The sequence below is a fragment of the Neophocaena asiaeorientalis genome, unplaced genomic scaffold (assembly GCF_003031525.2).
Source record: "Neophocaena asiaeorientalis asiaeorientalis breed wild unplaced genomic scaffold, Neophocaena_asiaeorientalis_V1.1 scaffold272, whole genome shotgun sequence".
In the NCBI taxonomy this organism is placed as follows: Eukaryota; Metazoa; Chordata; class Mammalia; order Artiodactyla; family Phocoenidae; genus Neophocaena; species Neophocaena asiaeorientalis.
The window spans coordinates 421,423-442,610 of record NW_020175403.1 but is presented as its reverse complement, the minus strand read 5'-3'; the positions used below and the strand labels follow the sequence as shown (position 1 = coordinate 442,610).

At 32.6% G+C, this 21,188-nt stretch overlaps 1 protein-coding gene across 4 annotated transcripts in view; it reads left to right on the top strand.

Annotated features, from left to right (window-relative positions):
- Positions 1-21,188, top strand: part of CHD1 (chromodomain helicase DNA binding protein 1) — a 72,991-nt gene that overhangs the window by 21,286 nt on the left and 30,517 nt on the right. For all 4 annotated transcript variants that reach the window (XR_003006164.1, XM_024766962.1, XM_024766961.1 and 1 more), the window contains exons 2-18: positions 2,357-2,558; positions 3,601-3,705; positions 4,963-5,027; positions 6,950-7,099; positions 7,238-7,512; positions 8,874-9,099; positions 9,285-9,385; positions 9,817-9,995; positions 11,225-11,352; positions 12,035-12,251; positions 12,918-13,007; positions 13,888-14,078; positions 14,799-14,987; positions 16,300-16,462; positions 17,324-17,476; positions 19,172-19,243; positions 19,698-19,847. Coding sequence is in view for 3 of the 4 variants with exons in the window: in XM_024766962.1 (XP_024622730.1) it covers positions 2,357-2,558; positions 3,601-3,705; positions 4,963-5,027; positions 6,950-7,099; positions 7,238-7,512; positions 8,874-9,099; positions 9,285-9,385; positions 9,817-9,995; positions 11,225-11,352; positions 12,035-12,251; positions 12,918-13,007; positions 13,888-14,078; positions 14,799-14,987; positions 16,300-16,462; positions 17,324-17,476; positions 19,172-19,243; positions 19,698-19,847 (2,656 nt within the window). In the remaining variant the exon portion in view is untranslated. The remainder of the gene's footprint in view (positions 1-2,356; positions 2,559-3,600; positions 3,706-4,962; positions 5,028-6,949; positions 7,100-7,237; positions 7,513-8,873; positions 9,100-9,284; positions 9,386-9,816; positions 9,996-11,224; positions 11,353-12,034; positions 12,252-12,917; positions 13,008-13,887; positions 14,079-14,798; positions 14,988-16,299; positions 16,463-17,323; positions 17,477-19,171; positions 19,244-19,697; positions 19,848-21,188) is intronic.

Sequence of the window (21,188 nt, the reverse complement as noted above, 5' to 3'; positions counted from 1 at the left end):
CCCCCCCCGCCCCCGAACCTATATATATTTTCTCTCAATTGTTAGGATTTCCTTTTAAAATAAATTATGTAAAGCATTTACATGGTTCAGAAACTGACAACTCATTTCAATCCTTGTTCCCTCTACTTTCTTCTTCCCCTCCCTTTGTAGGTAACCATTTTTAATTTAATTGCCTATTATTGCTTTTTTCAGAAGCATAAGCAACTATGTGTAAACATTTCCCCCTTCATATACAAAGGAAGCATACTATAAACACTTTTGTATCTTGCTCTTTTTACCTAACTATATTCTGTAGTTCATTCTATGGAAGTATGTAAAACATTCCTTACTAATTCTTTGTCTATTCTTAATCCTGCTATAAACAACTAAATAAAATAAATACTTTATACTTTTAATACCTAAGGTGAAGACATTCTAATAATAAACATATGCCTTTAGAGTAGTCTAGGCTCAGGCTGTTAGCTTATCTCCAGCCAACTTTTGCCTAGAGTATGAAAGGAAGATTCCTACATTCACTTAAGAATTTTGATTTATTAACAAGGAATTTTGACTAGCTACTTCATGACTAATCAAGATATAATTAACAATATAGGCTCATGATAGTTCCCAAATTCAGTCATCCGTCCATTTACTTTTCAGGTATTTACTGAGCGCCCACCTGTGTAAGGTATGCTGGGAAAAATAAACATTACCCTCAAGAAGCTTGTAAGCAGTTAAAATGATACCCCTCTGCTTAATTCTTCTTTCCTGAGGGATTAGTTCATCTTCACTTTCTTTAAATGTTCCCCGATTACTGTACCTAACTTGTTTGTATCTTCAGTGTTGTGCATACTCCTAGTTCAGTTATCTTAAATATGCCCAGAGTGGTATTTATTGGTTGACATGACTGTCTCTCCATAACAGGTTAGAAGTTCTTTTAATGGTAAGGACTTTATCTCATCTCAGTCTTCCCAGTGCCTAACGAATGAAAGTTCTCAGTAAGGTTTATTGAATAAATGAAAAACGTCTCTTGCCTAGTGGGTTAAAGGAAAAATAAAATTGTGTCAGGAAAAATATCTTCTCTGATATTCTTGTTGAAATTTCAAGGGATCCAAGTAAAATACAGTATGGTAAATTTTGTTTTTGTTTTTTAATTAAAAGACACTATGCTGTTCTTGAACCAGGTGTCTAGAGGGTAGAAATTGTGATAGAAATGTAGAAAAACATATTCCACTAGATTCCCAGATTTTAAAAATAGGCATATGTTTGTTCACACCTTAAGCATTTTAATTTATATCTAACTTTTGGAATCAAAAGTCTTCTTGAAAACTTTTATGTCTGTGTTTCCATGTAGAAACTTCTCGCTCTGGAAAAGGAGAAATTACTTTTAGAAAGGGATTACCTTTTGATATTGCAGGATTTTCTTAGAGTAATACCTCCATCTGGTGGTATTTCTGAAAATTACAGCAAGAGAACATGAAGCTTGAGTTTTGCTGTGTGTTGGTATATATTATATTACCGGTTGTTTCTCATGAAGCCAGATGAAATTACATCAAAAGCTGAGTCTACCATGTATTTCAAAAATTTAATGCCCTGGTTTTCAACAATTCAAATGGAAACACCAAGTGAACAAATGGCCTATTGGATAATAGTAATTTATACAATCATTTATTTAGTACAGACCATCTCTAGACTACTTTGGACTGAGAATGAGATATTCTCATTGAACTATTAATTGCTTTCACATGTGTGTGTATAGAGGCTAGGAAAGATTTGAGAATTTTCTATTTCAGATTTATTACTAAGGAACCATAAAAGATTCAATAATTTTCTCAGAGAAGCAATTACTGATCTTATTTTTTAGTAAATTGTATTTTATCATAGTTTAGTGGTAATAATTTACATTCCCTTGAGATGATAGAACATAAAATGTAAACTTGAAAACAAGTTGAAACTGTAAATTAATTTGTTTTCTACCTTTTGCTATAAGAATTTTTAACACATTTAACCTTTTCTTCACAGAATTCATTCTTTATGTTTACTACATCAAATAGCCTTTTAAAGATAGGGACTGCGGCTTAAACTTTTTGTTTTCCCAACTTTCTAGCCCAGGATTCTGTACTTGGTAGGTTTTGTTCCTTATCTTGGAGGAAGATTGTGATCTGATTGCTTGTGTTTTATCCCAAACTGTACTAAATCTATCTAGTATGTCAGTTATTACCAGAGATTAACATTAATTCCTTTTCTATTTGTTTGGTTATAGACAGTTGACATATGAACTAAACAAGGTTTAATGATCTGGGGCTTTTTGCTGAGTTAAGAAAAACTAAATTTTTTAATGAATTTTGTTTGAAATCTGTGTATTTTCTAATTGTAGCCAGTCGGATGATGATTCTGGGTCAGCGTCAGGCTCTGGATCTGGTTCAAGTTCTGGAAGCAGTAGTGATGGAAGCAGTAGCCAGTCAGGTAGCAGTGACTCTGATTCTGGATCCGAATCGGGCAGTCAGTCAGAGTCTGAGTCAGACAATTCCCGAGAAAATAAAGTTCAAGCAAAACCACCGAAAGTTGATGGAGCTGAGGTAATAAATAAACTATCCAATGAAATGTAGATTTCTTGTATTACTTTGGGAAAATTTATAGCTTTAGTTTAGAGCATTCTTAATCTAGCTTTTAGAAAATGTTGATTTCAAATATTAAAATACACTTTAAGTGATTCTCAAGCTTGTGGTTCAGTATCTGTGGACTGATTGGCTTGGAAGAGAAGCAGTCTGTAACTATATGAACACATAAAAAACTTTGTAACTATACAAAACTTTGTAACATATAAAAATGAACACATACAAAACTTTCTCTTTTTGAGGCAGAAATTGTTGCATAAACATTGATTGTCTCATGGATAAAAATGTAAGGCTTTGTGAGGTCTTTTTGTTAATCTTACAGTGTGATCTCTACTTTCAAGATCTTCAGAGGAGATACTTTATTGCTAATAGGAGACTTTAATAGAACTCTGCTTCCTTGAAGATACATGGTAGAATCGGCTAAGGGCCGTTCTGTTTAAAAAAGGCTATTAACAAGATTTACTAAAACTTGTCTATACCTCAGAATAGTATACAGTAGTGTTACTTAGAATACCAGTCATGATAAGATGCTTGGGCCAGAATATACATACAGCTTCCTTCATTCAGGAAGTCTTGCTACCAAAAACAAACAAAAACAAAAAGTCAGTTGAACTAAAACTGTGCTTAGTTGATTTGCATTCTGACTCAAGCTCTTCATCTTCACCTCACACCAATTAAAAAAAATAGCAGCCGCACTTTGAGTAGCACTGGTGTCATATATTATCACATCTTTTTTGAAAATAATAGTCTTAATACCAAAGAACATATTGATTGATTGTCTGTGAAACTCAAAACACCATAAATTATTTATATGCAACTAAAGCTCAGCATTTTATTTTAATTATATTGCAGTAATATTGTATTATGTATAATGTGAGTAAGAAAAATAGTCTTAATTTATTATTTGGAGGCAGTGAAAATGTTGGTACTACTTTTCAATAAATTAAACCTTTTCCAGTTTTCTCAAAACTTTGTTCTTCACTTGTTTATATTTCTATTATAGTTTTGGAAATCTAGCCCTAGTATTCTGGCTGTTCAGAGATCTGCAATGCTCAAGAAGCAGCAGCAGCAGCAACATCAAACTTCATCTAATAGTGGATCAGAAGAGGTGAGTTTTCATTGTGAAAACTCTTATCTGAAAAGTAGACATGATATGTAATCATTTAGGTAGCTATTTATGAAATTACTAGAAACAGGAAGGGTTTTAAAAGGATAGGAAAATAACTAAATTTAAATATGTGTATCAATAGCCTTGAAATGTAGACATATTTTTATCCAAATTTCCTCTTGTTTCTAAAGCAAACAACAGAAATTTGTGTGCATTTGCTCATCACAGCAAAACTAGAATAAACTAAATATGAATACTAGGAAAATACACACACATGTATGCACTCATATATGAAGAAATACCATACTGTTAGGTCATATTTGTACAGAACATTAATAAGAGAATTCTCAACATGTTTTTAAAAGAATAGGCTGCAACTGTAAACAATGTAGTTCCTGTGTGCACATGAGCACACATGCAGGTATGTTTGCACAAAGACATTCAGGAAGAACTGTAGGTTTCCCCAACTATCCGAAAGTAGAGTGTTCCTTTCCTCATCCAAATGGTGCAAAGCAAAGAAGCTATTTCCTTAGGACACATCTTGCTAACTGTTGTGCAGAATAAACGGAGATAAAGCACAGATGCTCACAGACACAGTTCAGAATTATGGCAGCTAGTGCTGAGATGCAGAGTGTAGTTCCCAGGGAAGGAGCTTGGAGGTGCTGTTCTCGCTGCTCCGCGTCCTTGCTGCCTCTATAACAGCTCTCTGCAAAACAAATGCTGAACACTGTTTTTGCTTTTTGCTGGTTTTTGTAAAAGTAAAAATTCTCTTTGGATTTTTTTCAGTTAGTGAAAACAGGTACCAATGAAGGTTTTTTGTAAAAGTGAAGTGGTAGAAATTGAACTTTCAAAGAGTGGGGGATATTTGTATATCAAAAACTGCCTGATGAGGAAGAAAAATATTAAATGAAAATTTGACATACCAACAATTAGGATTCCTTTTTGAGGCCATACTAGGCAACAGTAATAGTCTCCAGAGCCAGTGGATTATAAGATTTTATACAAAATGCTGGCATTGTGATGTTTACCTAATTGCACTAGCTGTTACATATTTGCAATAAAAATGTTATTAATTACTTTATGTGCTAATTATTGGTATAAACATAACATGGAAAAAAAGCCTTTATTATTAAAGTGAATGTTAATAAAAAGTAATAAAAGTAGTAAAGTAATAAAAAGTTAATAAAAGTAATAAAAATGTATTATGGTTAAATTCTAATCATTAATAACATTAACTTTATATATTTTTCTCTACAGGATTCTTCTAGCAGTGAAGATTCTGATGACTCATCGAGTGAGGTCAAAAGGAAAAAACATAAAGAGTATGCCGTTTTGTTCAACTGATTACTTTTATATCAAGAAAATCCTAATGATTTTGTATTTCTTCCTTTATGAACAATTGTTGCCAAAAGTGAACTTCTTGGTTCATGGCATTTTATTAGGTTAATTTAAACCATTAATTTTTAACTTTTATCTTTCTGTGACAACCTGAGTTTTTTGTACCATTTATCTCCTATAACCCCTCTCCCCTATATATTTTTAAACTTCAAAGATCTTCTTAGTCACAATATCAGAAAATCTTGATAACTTGAGAAACCTATATAGGAGTGTAGGGACCAACAGATGATAGATTTTAGGTGATTCTGATGTTAATAGCTATCCTTACTATTTATCTGTACATGAAATTTATTTCTTCTGTAGAACTCATTTAGAAACTCACTGTAATTTCTTAAAGATCCTGACCCAGGAAGTGTTAAGAGTACCTCAGATCTCAGTTCCGATATTTTAGATGGTCTGAGTTTTTTTTCCTCTCGTTTCTCATTGTTCCATTGTCTTGTCTCTTATTTTTCTCTTTGTCTTGGGTATTCTGCACTTTCACTTTGGTGCATCCAGCTTTGGATTTGTTATTTATTTATCCCACTTTATGCACTTTATTTTATGTTTCTTTAATGTGAAGATTCATGAGTTTTACTAGTTTCTGAAAATTCAGTCATTGTATCTCTAGGCATTTTCTCTTTCCCATTCTGTAAATCTTCTCTGTTACTACAGTTAATAGATATATATTGTATCTGTCTTACTGGATCATATCTATTGTATATATTTGTTGGATCATTCATCCTATCCATGAATCTAACTGTATCATGTTTTCTATCCTTTTATTGCTATGCTACATTCTGGCTGATTTCTTCATATCTGTCTTCTGTTTTACTAAGTGTATTTTCAACTACTGTGTCTCATCAACTGTAACTCTTCCACTGAGTTAGTAATTTCTGAACTTAGCATGGGTGCAAGCAAAGAATATTTTAAAACAAAAGTAATTTGGGATGATGGATAGATTTGGTTGGATATAAAAATCATAATATTTATTATAAAAACGGAGACTTTCATATATCCTGGCTATTGCTATTGTCTAATGTGCAAACTCTGAAAAAAAATCTCAAGATAAAAAAATTAGCTTCTCTATTATGTTTTTTATCATAAACCAAAGTTTATCATGTGTGCTTGCTTTTGTAACCCTTAACACAGTCATAATTGATGCAAGCCATGCAGAGCAATGGAGTAGCACAGCAGCTGTGAGACAGGATGTAGTGTATATGTAAGAACTTAATGTGTATCTTTCATTTGAAGTTTATATTATAGCAGAATATTAACAATACATCCAATATTTTTTTTCTTTACATGTTAATTGGAATTAAATAGACTAAAAATAGTAATAAAGTTAAGGTAATAATTGAATGTTGGTTAAGATGGAATTTTTTGTTTGTTTTTGCATTTTCTGATACCTTATTTTAAGCTTCTTAATGAATGTGTTGTATTTTAAAAATCAGTTTTGAAGAGTATGTTTTTAAAAGTCACAATCTCCAGAAAATTAAAGGGATTAGAATCTCTTTTTGAAATGGCAAGTATAACAATTATACAAGGTTTTCAAAATTAAACACTGTGACTTCAAATTAACATACTGTGTTTTCATCTATACTAATAATCAAAATAGATCCACTTAATTTGCCTTTCATTGAGGTATAACTAAATAATTAACAGAAAACTATGGAGTTGGAGAAATCTATGAAGAATATTTTCTAGCATTTTTCTTATTCTATAGACATTTGAGTATTTTTATAATGGTGAAAACAATATTTTTGATATCAGCTGGAATGTAATTTAGCCTGATTATTTTTATATCTTATCAGACATAATTTGCAATATGATAAGTATGAATAACATCCTTTATATATTTTACATACAGTGAAGATTGGCAGATGTCTGGGTCAGGATCTCCATCTCAGTCTGGTTCAGATTCAGAATCTGAAGAAGAAAGAGATAAAAGTAGTTGTGATGAAACAGAATCTGATTATGAGCCAAAAAACAAAGTTAAAAGTAGAAAACCTCAGAATAGGTAAGTATAGTATGTTCTTGGTTTGATTCTGAAAATTGTTGGTTATAGAAGGTATTCGTTCTTTTTCTCACAGTTTCTCAAATCTTGTTTTTATGCCAGTATTTCTGTAAAACACCTCTCTCCCCTGGTCTTCACTAGATCTAAGTCAAAAAATGGAAAAAAGATTATTGGACAAAAAAAGAGACAGATTGATTCATCTGAGGAGGAGGAGGAGGATGAAGAAGACTATGATAATGATAAAAGAAGCTCTCGTCGACAAGCAACTGTCAATATTAGCTATAAGGAAGACGAAGAAATGAAAACAGATTCTGATGACCTACTTGAAGTCTGTGGAGAGGATGTTCCTCAACCCGAGGAAGAGGAATTTGAAACAATAGAACGGTTTATGGATTGTCGGATTGGGAGAAAAGGAGGTATTTTTTAAAAAAACATTTATTTTTTGGTTGTTTCAGTAATATTTACTAGAGTAAAGTATTTCTTGAAGATTTTTCAACTTTGAAAGCCAAGAGGGTGGATTTTTTTCTTATTTGCTATAAAATATACTTTGCTTAGCCTGAATATTTTCTTCCCAGGAAGTATCCATTTGATCTCATCATACGTTGCGGATATTAGGGAATTTTTAACCTGTGCGTTTGAGTTTTCCTGTTACCATGCCTAAATAAATGGTTGTTTTTAAAGTATTTTCAATTTGACATATGGTTTGGTTTAAAACTTCTTTCTTCTATCTCAAATATGTAAGTTACTTTTTAATTACCTTGACGTGCATTTTTTTCCTTTCAGTTTTTTTAAGACATAATTGACAATGCAGCACTGTATAAGTCTCAAGGTGGGCAGTATAATTACTTGACTTACACATATTGTGAAATGATCACCATAATAAGTTTTGTTAACATCTGTCATCTCAATATAGATAGAATTTTTAATAAAATTTCCCTTGTAATGAGAACTTTTAGAATCTACTCTCTTAGCAGCTTTCAGGTATACCATACAGGAGTGCTTATTATAGTCATTATGTTGTACATTACTTACCCAGTACTTATTTATCTTATAATTGGAAGTTTGTACTTTTTGACCACCTTCATCATACTTGCCCTACCTCTGGTAACTATGAATCTGATCTCTCATTTTATGAATTCTTCCCTTTTCTCCCTCCCTTTTCCATATATGTGTGATCACACAGCATGTCTTTCTTTGACTTATTTCATTTAGCGTGATGCCTTCAAGGTCCATCCATGTTGTCACAAATAGCAGATTTCCTCCTTTTATATGGCTGAATAGTATTCCATTGTATATGTACATGTATATGTATGTATCACGTTTTTTTTAATCCAGTTATTTGTCAATGGACACTTACACTCTTTCCAAAGTGTCTTAGCTATTATAAGTAATGCTACAGTGAACATGGGGGTGCAGATGTCTTTTCCACATAGTGATTTTGGAAATGTAGTTTTTAAAGATGATTTTTAGTTATTTTAATTTCCAATTATTAATGTTTCAGTCATCAGTTATCATATATTGCTGTATGATCTCATGTGAGCTGCTGTCTTTTTGACCTTTTATTTCTAATTTTAAAACCGAGGGGATTAAATTAGATAATCTTTCTGTTCTAGAATTCAGAGTTTCTTTTATAATGTGTAATATAATTTCCCATAAATTCTTACACCCTGTTTTTTATTTAGAAGAGCATATATTTTTCTATTTATATTCTTGAATTTTTGAGTTGAAATGCTTCTATAACAGAATTATATGGAATGTATTGTGCTTTTTTTTTCAGCTACTGGTGCTACTACAACCATCTATGCAGTTGAAGCAGATGGTGACCCAAATGCAGGATTTGAAAAAAACAAGGAACCAGGAGAGATCCAGTATTTAATTAAATGGAAAGGATGGTCACATATCCACAATACTTGGGAGACAGAAGAAACCCTTAAGCAGCAGAATGTTAGAGGAATGAAAAAATTAGATAATTATAAGAAAAAAGATCAGGAAACAAAAAGATGGTATGTTTTATCTTAGAGTTAAAAATTAATGATGCTTAACTTTATTTCTTTTTCAGTTTCTTCATTATTCAAACTGATTCACATGATGAGTGGCAAAATGGGAGATTTTGTGCTACAGATGGTGTTTGGGGGATGGGTTATTGGGGGAGATTTTTAAGTCTGTTCTTGGATTAATAATCTTTCAGGTTGAAAAATGCTTCTCCAGAAGATGTGGAATATTATAATTGCCAGCAAGAACTTACAGATGATCTCCATAAGCAGTATCAAATAGTGGAGCGAATAATTGGTTAGTAATAAATGATTCTAATTAAACATTTATCTTTCCATGCTTGAAGTCATCTGAAAAAAATCTTAAATTTACTGCTTACACATCAAATACAGTAGCTTGCTCTTACTGTAATAGTAGGGGCTTCCCTGGTGGTGCAGTGGTTGAGAGTCCGCCTGCCCATGCAGGGGACACGGGTTCATGCGCTGGTCCGGGAAGATCCCACATGCCGTGGAGTGGCTGGGCCCGTGAGCCATGGCCACTGAGCCTGCACAACGGGAGGGGCCACAACAGTGAGAGGCCCGCGTACTACAAAAAAAAAAAAATAATAATAATAATAGAGCATCGTAAATCAGATGGCTTATTTTTACTTGTATAGTTTTTAACCAAGAATTATTCCTTGGATAAGATTCAGTGTAAAAAGTAAAATAAATACCTGATTTATCTCACAGCTCATTCAAATCAAAAGTCAGCTGCTGGCTATCCTGATTATTATTGCAAATGGCAGGGCCTTCCATACTCAGAGTGCAGCTGGGAAGATGGAGCTCTCATTTCCAAAAAGTTTCAGGCGTGCATAGATGAGTATTTCAGCAGGAATCAGTCAAAAACTACTCCTTTTAAAGACTGCAAAGTAAGTATTGTTTGCCATTTTTAATTATTGAAAATATATTTATGCATCATAAATATTACAAGCCTACATAGAGAGTTGGATCCTGATTTCACATAGGCTAAAGGAGAGAACTGCTTGGATGGTAGGTCTTACAGGAAATGATGTTCCTGTAATTGCTATTCCATCTTACATGTGGCACTGTCTTTTAGCCTTGTTGAGTGAATCTGTATCAGAGAGATAATAAATTGGTGGTGGTAGTTGTGGGGAGTGGGTTAGGGAGATCAAAAAGGGAAAATTCCTTGGAAACTAGATGTATATGCTTGATTTAAAAGGTAGTGAAGGACTTCCCTGGTGGCACAGTGGTTAAGAATCCGCCTGCCAATGCAGGGGACACAGGTTCGAGCCCTGGACCAGGAAGATCCCACATGCCACGGAGCAGCTAAGCCCATGCGCCACAACTACTGAGCCTGTGCTCTAGAGCCCGCAAACCACAACTACTGAGCCCACCTGCCACAACTACTGAAGTCTGTGTGCCTAGAGCCCGCGCTCCACAACAAGAGAAGCCACCGCAATGAGAAGCCCATGCACCGCAATGAAGAGTAGCCCCCGCTTGCCACAAGTAGAGAAAGCCCACACAGCAATGAAGACCCAATGCAGCTATAAATAAATAAATATATTTATTTATTTATTTATTAAAAAGTAGTGAATATTTTCCGTAATGGTAGGAAAAGAGGGATGTCCCCATAAGAAAGTATCCAGGACTACCTTGCCTAATATAATATCTTTGTACTTAAAATTACTATTAGTAATAGTTTGGGGTCTGTACTACTAGAATTTGTTTTCTTATTACAAGATGGAATTAAATTCATAATGGTAATTTAGAAATCAGAAATCAAATGGGAAGTTAAACCAGTTTTATGGTTTATTTCTAGGTCAGTGCTGGAGCAATGGTTAAATGAATGAGTTTAATATAGCTTTTGCTTGTGAAATATGTGAGACCCAAGTATTTCAGTAAGAACTTATCTATCATTCACAAAAGAGAGCAAAATATTTTACTGTACATTGTTACAGTAATAGAAAACAGTCTTCTTTGACTGAATCCTCAGATATATTTTGAGTCATAGAATTTCTGGGCTTGATGATTTGAAATGAAATTTTTAAATTTATGGTAAAAGATAAAAGATCTTCATCTTTTAATATGATTTCTTATGTTTAAGAATTCTTCATATTAACATTTATTTCTACTAAAGGTTTTAAAACAAAGGCCAAGATTTGTAGCCCTGAAGAAGCAGCCATCCTATATTGGAGGACATGAGGGATTAGAATTAAGAGATTATCAACTGAATGGTTTAAATTGGCTTGCTCACTCTTGGTGCAAGTAAGTATATTTTGAATTGTCTATTGTAGAGGGTAAAAATTTTACAAATACAGGGTTTGGAAAAGTTTTCTACCAACGTAAAGAATAAGACCCTTTGGTGTTTATATGCAGGTCTTTGAATTTCCAATTATATAAACAGTACTTATTACATATTAAGAAGGAAGAACCTTTTGATCATTGCAGTATTTAAGTAAGTTTTTATTGAAATTGAAATCAGAATATGTATACGTTCTGTTTCACAGTAGTCCTGGACTATTTCTCCTCCAGTTATTTTTAATATCCATTTAGGCCTCTATTTTTTTTTCCTCTCTCCCATGTCCCCTACTCTGTTCTTGGCAATAGAGGTGACTGAGGTGCAATTTTTTTAAAAAACTACCATAGCTGTAGTTTTATCTGGGCTCTACCACTTGTGATGGGTTGTGTTCTTGTCTACATATCTGATTATAGGTAATGCTGTTAATCTTTTAGCTGCTTCTGGTCTAAAATGATAAACTCTTCTCTTACACTATTATAATGGCCTTGACATTTATTATTTATAGTTAATATAAGTGGCATATTATACATAATACTATCAGATTAATCTTATTTAACTTCATATAAACTTGTACATGGATTATGTAAAAAGGTTTCTTGTAAATTTGAATCTTTATTGCATACATGATTTTTGTTTTTAACTTTGTAGAGGAAATAGTTGCATACTCGCTGATGAAATGGGCCTTGGAAAAACAATACAGACGATCTCATTTCTAAACTATTTGTTTCATGAACACCAATTATATGGACCTTTTCTATTAGTAGTACCACTCTCCACTCTCACTTCCTGGCAAAGGGAGATTCAAACATGGGCTTCTCAAATGAATGCTGTGGTTTATTTAGGTGACATCAACAGCAGAAACATGGTAAGTTGTTTTGTCAGAAATTTAGAAATTTAGACAAACTTGTCTTTGAGGACACATCTTGATTTGTCTTTATAAAGTCTTAGTTTCTAGCATTAAGCTTGCCACACAGTAAGATTCAATACGTGTTTGATTGGCTTAATAAAAATTAATTTTTGGTTTAGTGTTACTTTATATATATTTTTTCCTGCCTTATTGAAAGTTTCAAATATACATGAAAGCCTACAGAAGAGTATAATAAATTACCAGGTGCATAGGTCCAACTTCACAATTTTAACTCTTGCCAGTTTTGTTTCATCTGTACCTCTACATGGTACTTTCCCCCCAGTTATTGTGAAGCAAACCCAGACATAATATTTCATCCTCAAAAAAAAAAAAATCACTTGTGTTTCGTCAAATGAGAACTTCCTTCAGTAAAAAGTGTATATTAAAAATGTGTCTTTTTTTATAGAAGGTTTTGATATGCTGGAGTATTTATATTTTATTTATGATAAGTAAGATCAATGTAGCTTGTTGGACTATATAAAGAATAGTTAAAATTATTTTATTACCTAAACATATAGACATAGTTTTTTGTGTATTTTGAATGGATTTTATTTTAGATATTCAAGTAACAGTATACTTTTTTTTACTGTTTGTCTTAAAATTGTCTTTGAAATTTCTTGATAGATAAGAACTCATGAATGGATGCATCCCCAGACCAAACGGTTAAAGTTTAATATACTGTTAACAACTTATGAAATCTTATTGAAGGATAAGGTGTGTATTATCTGTGTTTCTCTGTTTGGTATACATCAGTTTTTCCTTTACCATATGTTGTGGATAGGGTGAGAAGATAACTTAAATCAAGGGTCAGCAAATTAAAGCCTGTGAGTCAAATCTGGCTTATCTGTTTATTTTTTTTATGATCCTTGAAGTAAGAATGATTTTTACATTTTTAAAGTGTTGTAAAAACAAGCCAAAGAATATGAAACTAGTTTAGTGTAGTGTCTGTTGATTTGTGAAGTCTTTAAAGAGGAGGAAGATACTTAACAGGATTACGCTACCACTGGGTAAATGCTTTATACCTATTATTTAATTCTTCATAATTATTTTATAATATATTGCTGTCCCTATTGTGAAGAAAAGTCAAGTCTCAAGGAAGTTAATGAACTTGCCTAAGGTCATGCAACTATTAAGTAGCAGAATCAGGTTTGTCTCTGTTTTAAGTCAGACACCCACGTTTATATTATTGGAGATATACAATTCATAAAAATTATACAGTAAATTATAACTACACTTGGAGTAAGACACTGTTCCAAATTTATTTTCTCCAAATTAACATTAATAGAGGTTTCTACTGGGCTTAGGCTTAAAAATCTTCTGTAAAATTTTTAAATGATACTATAGTTTTATTTTCAATATGTAAGCTGGTAAAAAAAACTTTCATTTTATTATATTATACTTTGTTTTTCTAATGGCTCAATTAGTCATGGAAGGAACTTTATTTTGCATGTTGAGTTACTTGATTTGAAGATTCCAATAAATCTTAGAATAATACATAATTTTTATCTGAATATTAGATATAGGTTTGTTTTAAATTTGCCCCATTTTAATGTTTCTCTCAAAATATTAACTATGTTTTTCTGTTCATTTTAAGGCATTCCTTGGAGGCCTAAATTGGGCATTTATAGGTGTAGATGAAGCACATCGATTAAAGAATGATGATTCTCTTCTGTATAAAACTTTAATAGATTTTAAGTCCAATCACCGTCTCCTTATCACTGGAACTCCTCTGCAAAACTCCCTGAAAGAGCTCTGGTCTTTGCTACATTTCATTATGCCAGAAAAGTAAGATAAATTGAGATACACAATGTTACTGTTAGTTTTGTATGCTAAGTTTAGCAGGAAAATAATTAGTGTAGGTAATAAGGTCAGAAGGAGGTTTTATTGTCCCAAACATTGGACCAGGGATTATTAAGAAGAAAAGAAATGGAAATGGGATGGAATATTTCATGTTTGAAATAATACTTTAATTTTCCAATTTTGTAAATAAGCTTGAGCCACATATAATAAATTACAACAGTTGATTTTGCCTGGGTTCAAAATATACCTTGCTTAAAAAATGGAAATAGTATCATTCTTAGTACTTAACAGTAGCAGTAACAACAGTAACAAGGTGCTCTTAGAAAATTCCATTTTCTAAATGAGGGAAACCAGAATAAGTTAGGGTAAACAACTCGTCCAAGTTCACATACATATTTTCTTTGAATAGATTCAGAACTTTCTTTGAGAAATATTTTACTGATAATTACTCCCGTATTTGAAAATATTTCATCTTTATTTAACTCAAGGAAAGTCAAAAATTATTTATAAAACAACTCCTTATATTTTACCTCTATATAGATATACAATAGATTTCTTGGAAAGATAGTTATTAGAAGTGATTAATTTTAGCTAATTTTTTTTTTTTCTAAAAATCTGTACTTTGTTTACATCTGACTATCCTGAAAAATCTCAAATGCAATTTGACTTCTTTTAGTGATTCTTCCATTTGCTTAAATTTTTAAGGTTTTCTTCCTGGGAAGATTTTGAAGAAGAACATGGCAAAGGCAGAGAATATGGTTATGCAAGCCTCCACAAGGAGCTTGAGCCATTTCTGTTACGCAGGGTTAAGAAAGATGTGGAAAAATCTCTTCCTGCCAAGGTTGAGCAGATTTTAAGAATGGAAATGAGTGCTTTACAGAAACAATACTACAAGTAAGCTGTAAACAGAGCACATGTTCTGAACATTTAATTGTATATAATCCCTGTCCTTGTCTCATCCAGGTGCCCCCCAGCCCCATTTGGGTCTTAGAGCAGTAACAATTCTTGAATTTTAGAATGGGTTTATTCATTGGAATATTGATTGAGGCAGAGAGATTTAATGGCATGTCCAAGATCATGGGTGACATAAGACTAAATTCATCTTATAACACATCATTAATTGTTTTTCTCTATTTCGTACTGTTACATTATGGAGGGTTTCTTTTTAAGTGTTAGGATTGCCATGATACCAAGGCATTATTTTGTAATTATGATGATTATATAATTGACAGATAGAAGTGGAAGCCAGAAAAACAAACTTAGAACAAAATTTTAGGCCTCCCCTGCTTTTCGAAGAATGTTAATAATCATATTTTGTATAAATTATGTATGTTGGATCTATATAGTAACACTTAAAGAATCAAAAAGAAATATGTGTCCTAATATCTGTTTAAACATTTAATTGCATAAAATGCACTGCTACATGCATCTGAATTCTCAGAAACATATTTTATGATAAATCTGTGTCATCCACTTAAAAAATACATTTATTATATAAATTTCACATTTTTATTATGGAAAATTTCAAACATATGCAGAATAGGGTAATACATTAAACTCCATCACTCAGCTTGGTTTTCAGCTCATAGCCAGTCTTATTTTATCTCTAGCCACCCCCACTTCCCCTATTTTCTGTCATTTTGAGGCAAATCAGATGTAATTGTTTCAAGTCCCTTCAAAGACTAACTTTGTAAAAAGGAAGAAAATAAAAGATATTAGTCAAGCTAGATCATGGTGAGAGGAAATGTTATGTATAATTTGCAGTAATAAAGTAATCACTTACCATTTTTCTCTAAGTCGCATGTGTATTGTGTAACTGTAATTTAGAGAAGGCAGTGGGGCTAAACCAGATATCCTCATGACGTATTAGGTACCCAGTGTAATTTGTAGGAAGGTTAAGATAGATAATACAGTTGACCATTTTAAAAATACATTTTTGGGGTAAGGGATTAATATACTATATTCACTATGTTATGTTAAGCCTTTACTTTGTGTAGTTAATGGTTCGGATAACAAATTATGTGTTCTCATGAGTCTTATGAATGAGGTTCAGTAGTCTTGTGAACAGAGTTTGGTCCATTGTATATGCAGTTGAACTTCTTAATAGTGCAGTTTTGCTTTGGTACTTAATTGATTTTTTATGGTTTTAGAATTCATCCTGATAATTGTTCTGCTACATCATTTTCATAATCATTTTTCTAAACAGATGGATATTAACTAGGAATTACAAAGCCCTCAGCAAAGGTTCCAAGGGCAGTACCTCAGGCTTTTTGAATATTATGATGGAGCTAAAGAAATGTTGTAACCATTGCTACCTCATTAAACCACCAGATAATAATGAATTCTATAATAAACAGGAGGCCTTACAAGTAAGAATTTTAAAATTTTATAACTTTGTGGTAAAGCAAAATTCTAGAAAGGTTTATTTCAGTTTTAACTGAAAATGGCACAGTGCTTTAATATATTGGCTAGAAGTTCTCTTTGGTTAATGGTATATTTAAATAATGGTGCTGCTTATTTTTTAGTCTTTATAAAAAGATTTTAAAATTATAATTTATCCATTTAATCATTTTGATCATTTTTCTAAAAACAGATCTCTCTAACCATGGGCTGTCTCACTTTATCCAGCAAAAACCCCTTAGTGTATTTTTCATTGTGGAAAAAATTCACTAATAGTGATTGTGCTGAATTCGTGACATGGCAAATGGTAGTCTTAAGAAGGGCATCTGGACCTTAGATCTTACCTTTCCTATCACTTCTGGAGGACAAATGAAGAGTGTGAAGAAGGCACAATTGTCATCCAGCTATAGTAGTGCTTTGAAGTGCTATCAGTGACTTATATATATAAATTAGAATACATTTTCGCACTCTTTCAAGACCTTTGATTACTTAGTTGTTGCTTCGTTCAGTGTATTGTTTTTCAGCTAAGATTTTTGGAGAAATGGTGTAATAACTGGCAAATAGAGTGAAACAGTGCTTTTGTTTTTTTATCTCCAGAAAATACAGCAAAAACCTAGGTGCTAAATGGCAAGGAAAATTTAGCTCAAGTCATAGAGCAAATTGATAAAGCTTCTAGAAAATTTCAAAAACTGAAATAAACTATTTCCAACATGAAAATTTTAAATCTCAATTTAAAATAATTAAAGAAACAGGTGTTGTGGGGCATTTATTTAATTTGATATAGTTCTTTTAACGCGTCATAACAGTTGTAATTTATTGTTTCCTTATAGCACTTAATCCGTAGTAGCGGAAAATTAATTCTTCTTGACAAACTGTTAATTCGCCTAAGAGAGCGAGGCAATAGAGTTCTTATTTTTTCTCAAATGGTGCGGATGTTAGATATACTTGCAGAATATTTGAAGTATCGTCAATTCCCCTTTCAAGTAAGCATTTCATTTTGTCTTTTTGGTTGATTTAAATTTCATCTAATTCCTGGGCGTGTTCTACAAAATTACCTTTGAAATTCTTTTGTAAATGAAGAATAGATTTTATATAAATCATACTCTGTTTAAGAAAATAGATCTGTTAAAAAAATTTTTGTCATTCTTTTTTTTTTTCTTCTTGACCTTATAGCAAAGCAGTCTTTCTTTTAAGTTTGTATTCCTCTCCTGTGTTCAAATCCTAAGGGGCAGCCTTATGTATTAGGCTTTAGTCTTAGGAAGGATAAGAGAGAGCAGTTCTTGTGAATGTTGCCAGGACTGTTGCAGATTCTGAAGATTATGAGCTCATAGTTATTCTAATGCATAGTTTGCTGAGTAAAACTTACATGACTTTAGAAAATATACCAAAGACCAAAATGGGCTTATATTCCGTCTATTCAATATTTATTTTGAAATTCATTCAATATAATTACAGCTAATATGAATGAGTGTTTAATATTAGAGTCAGTCTTAACACTTTACTTTAGTCCTTAGAGCAATTTTATGAACAGTACCTGGAACATACCGAACACATAGCATATACAGCTAATAAATGATGTATATTTAGTACAGGCAGTAAAATAGAAGTAGAATTATAATGATGAACCTCAATACACATAATCCCTGCTCTGTTGGAGCTTACAATCTGGTGTGGGAGATAGCCATTAAGTAGGTAATTACAAATGTAATGTTATAACTCTGGTAAGTGCTATGAAGAGCAGGTGTTGGGTGATATAAACTTGATTGAGATACATGTAGTCATTTAGGGGAAAAAGTAGAAAGAATGAAAGGTTTTACTAATTGTAATTTTTAGTGAAAAAGAAACATAATACTTTAAAAACTTTTTTGATTTTGGACATTCTTGTTTAGGTAATATTTAGTAAACACTCAATATGTCAGACACTGTGCTAAGTGTTTTACTATGTTCTCTAACTGAATCCTCTGTATGAAGGAAGTACACTACTTCCTATGTCCATTTAGTGAGAAGGAAACTTACAAGGAGAAAAAGGCAAATTACTTGCCCAAGGCACCCATGAATACTCAGTATACTCAAATGTGGGCTATTCATCTAGAGCCATGGTGCCCGAAATCAGTGATTCTCATACTTTAAAAACAGAGGGCTTTTGTTGGATCCCTCTCTCACAGTTTTTGATTCAGTAGGTCTGAAATGGGTCTCAGTAATTTGCATTTCTAAGTTCTCAGGTGACGTCAATGTGTTGGTCCATAACCACACTGGACTGTTTTTTAAACTGTGGGCTGTAACCCATTAATGGATCTGGGAATCAGTTTAATGGGTTGTACCAACTTTTTTTTTTTTTAATCATAAAATAATGAGGGTATATCACAGTACATTGTGTCATGAGACTTGCTTTGGGCATATAGCTGTATACTTCATTCACGTGTAAAATGTATTCTTACGGTGGGTCTCAGGTAAAATGACAGCCAGTGCTATTATTTACTCTTAGCGAAAGTAGTTCCAGTGGTTAAGAGCACAGATTCTGGAGACAGAATTCCTGGGCGTTGCTTTCCTACCTATAAGTACCTTCTAGTGTTAGCAAAAGCGATGCTGCATTTTCATACTTAATTTCATAATTGAATTTAATCCCTTTTTAAAGTTTTGATTCTGTTACAATGCAGTATTTTAATGTTTTATTCCAGAGATTAGATGGATCAATAAAAGGAGAGCTGAGGAAGCAAGCTCTAGATCATTTTAATGCTGAAGGATCAGAGGTATGAATGCTTTCAAAATTGTAAATAAATTTTTTAGTCATTATTTTAGTCATACATAACTTGTAGTTTTTTATTGGTGGTAGCCAGTTTCGATTTGCAAGTGAGCTTTTTAAATCAGTATTCTATGTTAAATCTGAGGAATTTTACCCTTTCGTATCAATACTATTACAATATAGGACAGTTAGATTTGCTTCAAAATAAATTAGCCCACTTTGATTTAGAATTCTTTTTGAATTGTTTATTATTCCCATATATATATTTGTATTTTGGAGTCTTGTTGATTGGTTTTGCTAGATGTTTATATATTTTATTAGTAATTTTTAAAACTACCTTTCAGTTTTATTGGTAAAATACTTTTTAAATTCAGAAATTCAATTGTAAAATTCTCACATTGATTATTCACAGTCCCAGTTTAGAAAAATTTTTAATTGTGCCTATTTGTAATTCCTTACAGGATTTCTGCTTTTTGCTTTCCACAAGAGCTGGAGGTTTAGGAATTAACTTAGCTTCAGCTGACACTGTTGTTATATTTGATTCTGATTGGAATCCACAAAATGATCTTCAGGCACAGGCTAGAGCTCATCGAATTGGGCAAAAGAAACAGGTATTTTTTAATTCTCCTTATTTTACTCTTTTATTTTTATTTTTTTAAAGTTTTTTAAAAATAAATTTATTTTATTTATTTACTTTTGGCTGTGTTGGGTCTTCGTTGCTGCACACAGGCTTTCTTTAGTTGTGGCAAGTGGGGGCTACACTTCATTGCAGTGTGCGGGCTTCTCATTGTGGTGGCTTCTCTTGCTGCGGAGCACAGGCTCTAGGCACACGGGCTTCAGTAGTTGTGGCTCGCAGGCTCTAGAGCACAGGCTCGGTAGTTGTGATGCACAGTCTTAGTTGCTCCGTGGCATGTGGGATCTTCCCAGACCAGTGATTAAACCCGTTTCCCCTGCGGTGGCAAGTGGATTCTAGCACCATCAGAGAAGCCCTATTTTACTCTTTTAGAATCTTTTTTATGATCAGTGTTTAGAAGTGATTTTGGTTTATCCTTCTGGTAAGATTGTTGGAACAGTCATATTGCTATTGAACAGATAGGGTACTGAGGAACTCAAATTTACCAGAATCACCTGGAAATTCTGACAGAACTGAGAAAACTATGCCTAAATAAGATCATGCACTCTCTTTTGATCATAATTCAGTTTATAGCTATAGAATACAATGTTCTTCATTCAGTATATAAACTTTAAAATGTCTTCATATACTTATTTTAACTATTGAAAGAGTTTTGCTTAGTACATTGCTTCCTTTTTGTTAGGCTGTGCTTTATCCATGTGCTCACAAGATTCTCCATGCAAAAAAGCCATTCTCATAAGTTTTGTACAACTGTCTGGCACAGTTGTAATAGCCCTTGAGAAAAACCATCTGTCATCCTTTTGATGTCTTGGTCCTTGTACTTTTAATTCATTTACCTCCATCTACAGTAGTGTTCTCAGACTTCTTCAAAGTAGGAGATATGAGCAAGTAGCACAAAAAGGCACATTTTATTTACTTTTAAACATTCATATTTTCTACTGAAAAATAAATCCATAATATAAAAGGAAAAAATGATATAAAAGGAAAAAATGTTTTACTCATATAATTCTTATAAGAGAGAGGGAAGCTTGAAGTAGGGATAACAGCATGCCAAGACAAATTGTAGACTGTCAAAGATGAGAAAGTGAGGAAATAGCATATTCTCACAGGTGAGCTGGGCCTAATGTATATGTGAAAAGACAGCATATTCCTGTATTATGAATGAGATGGAGAAAAGTGATTAATTGCACTGAACAGATACCTCCTATATTGAAATCCTCAACACATGGCTAGACTAAACATTCCACTTATACTACTTAAAGACCTTGGCTACCACATTTTCTAATACAGGATAGAAAATAGAGGATACATATTAGGA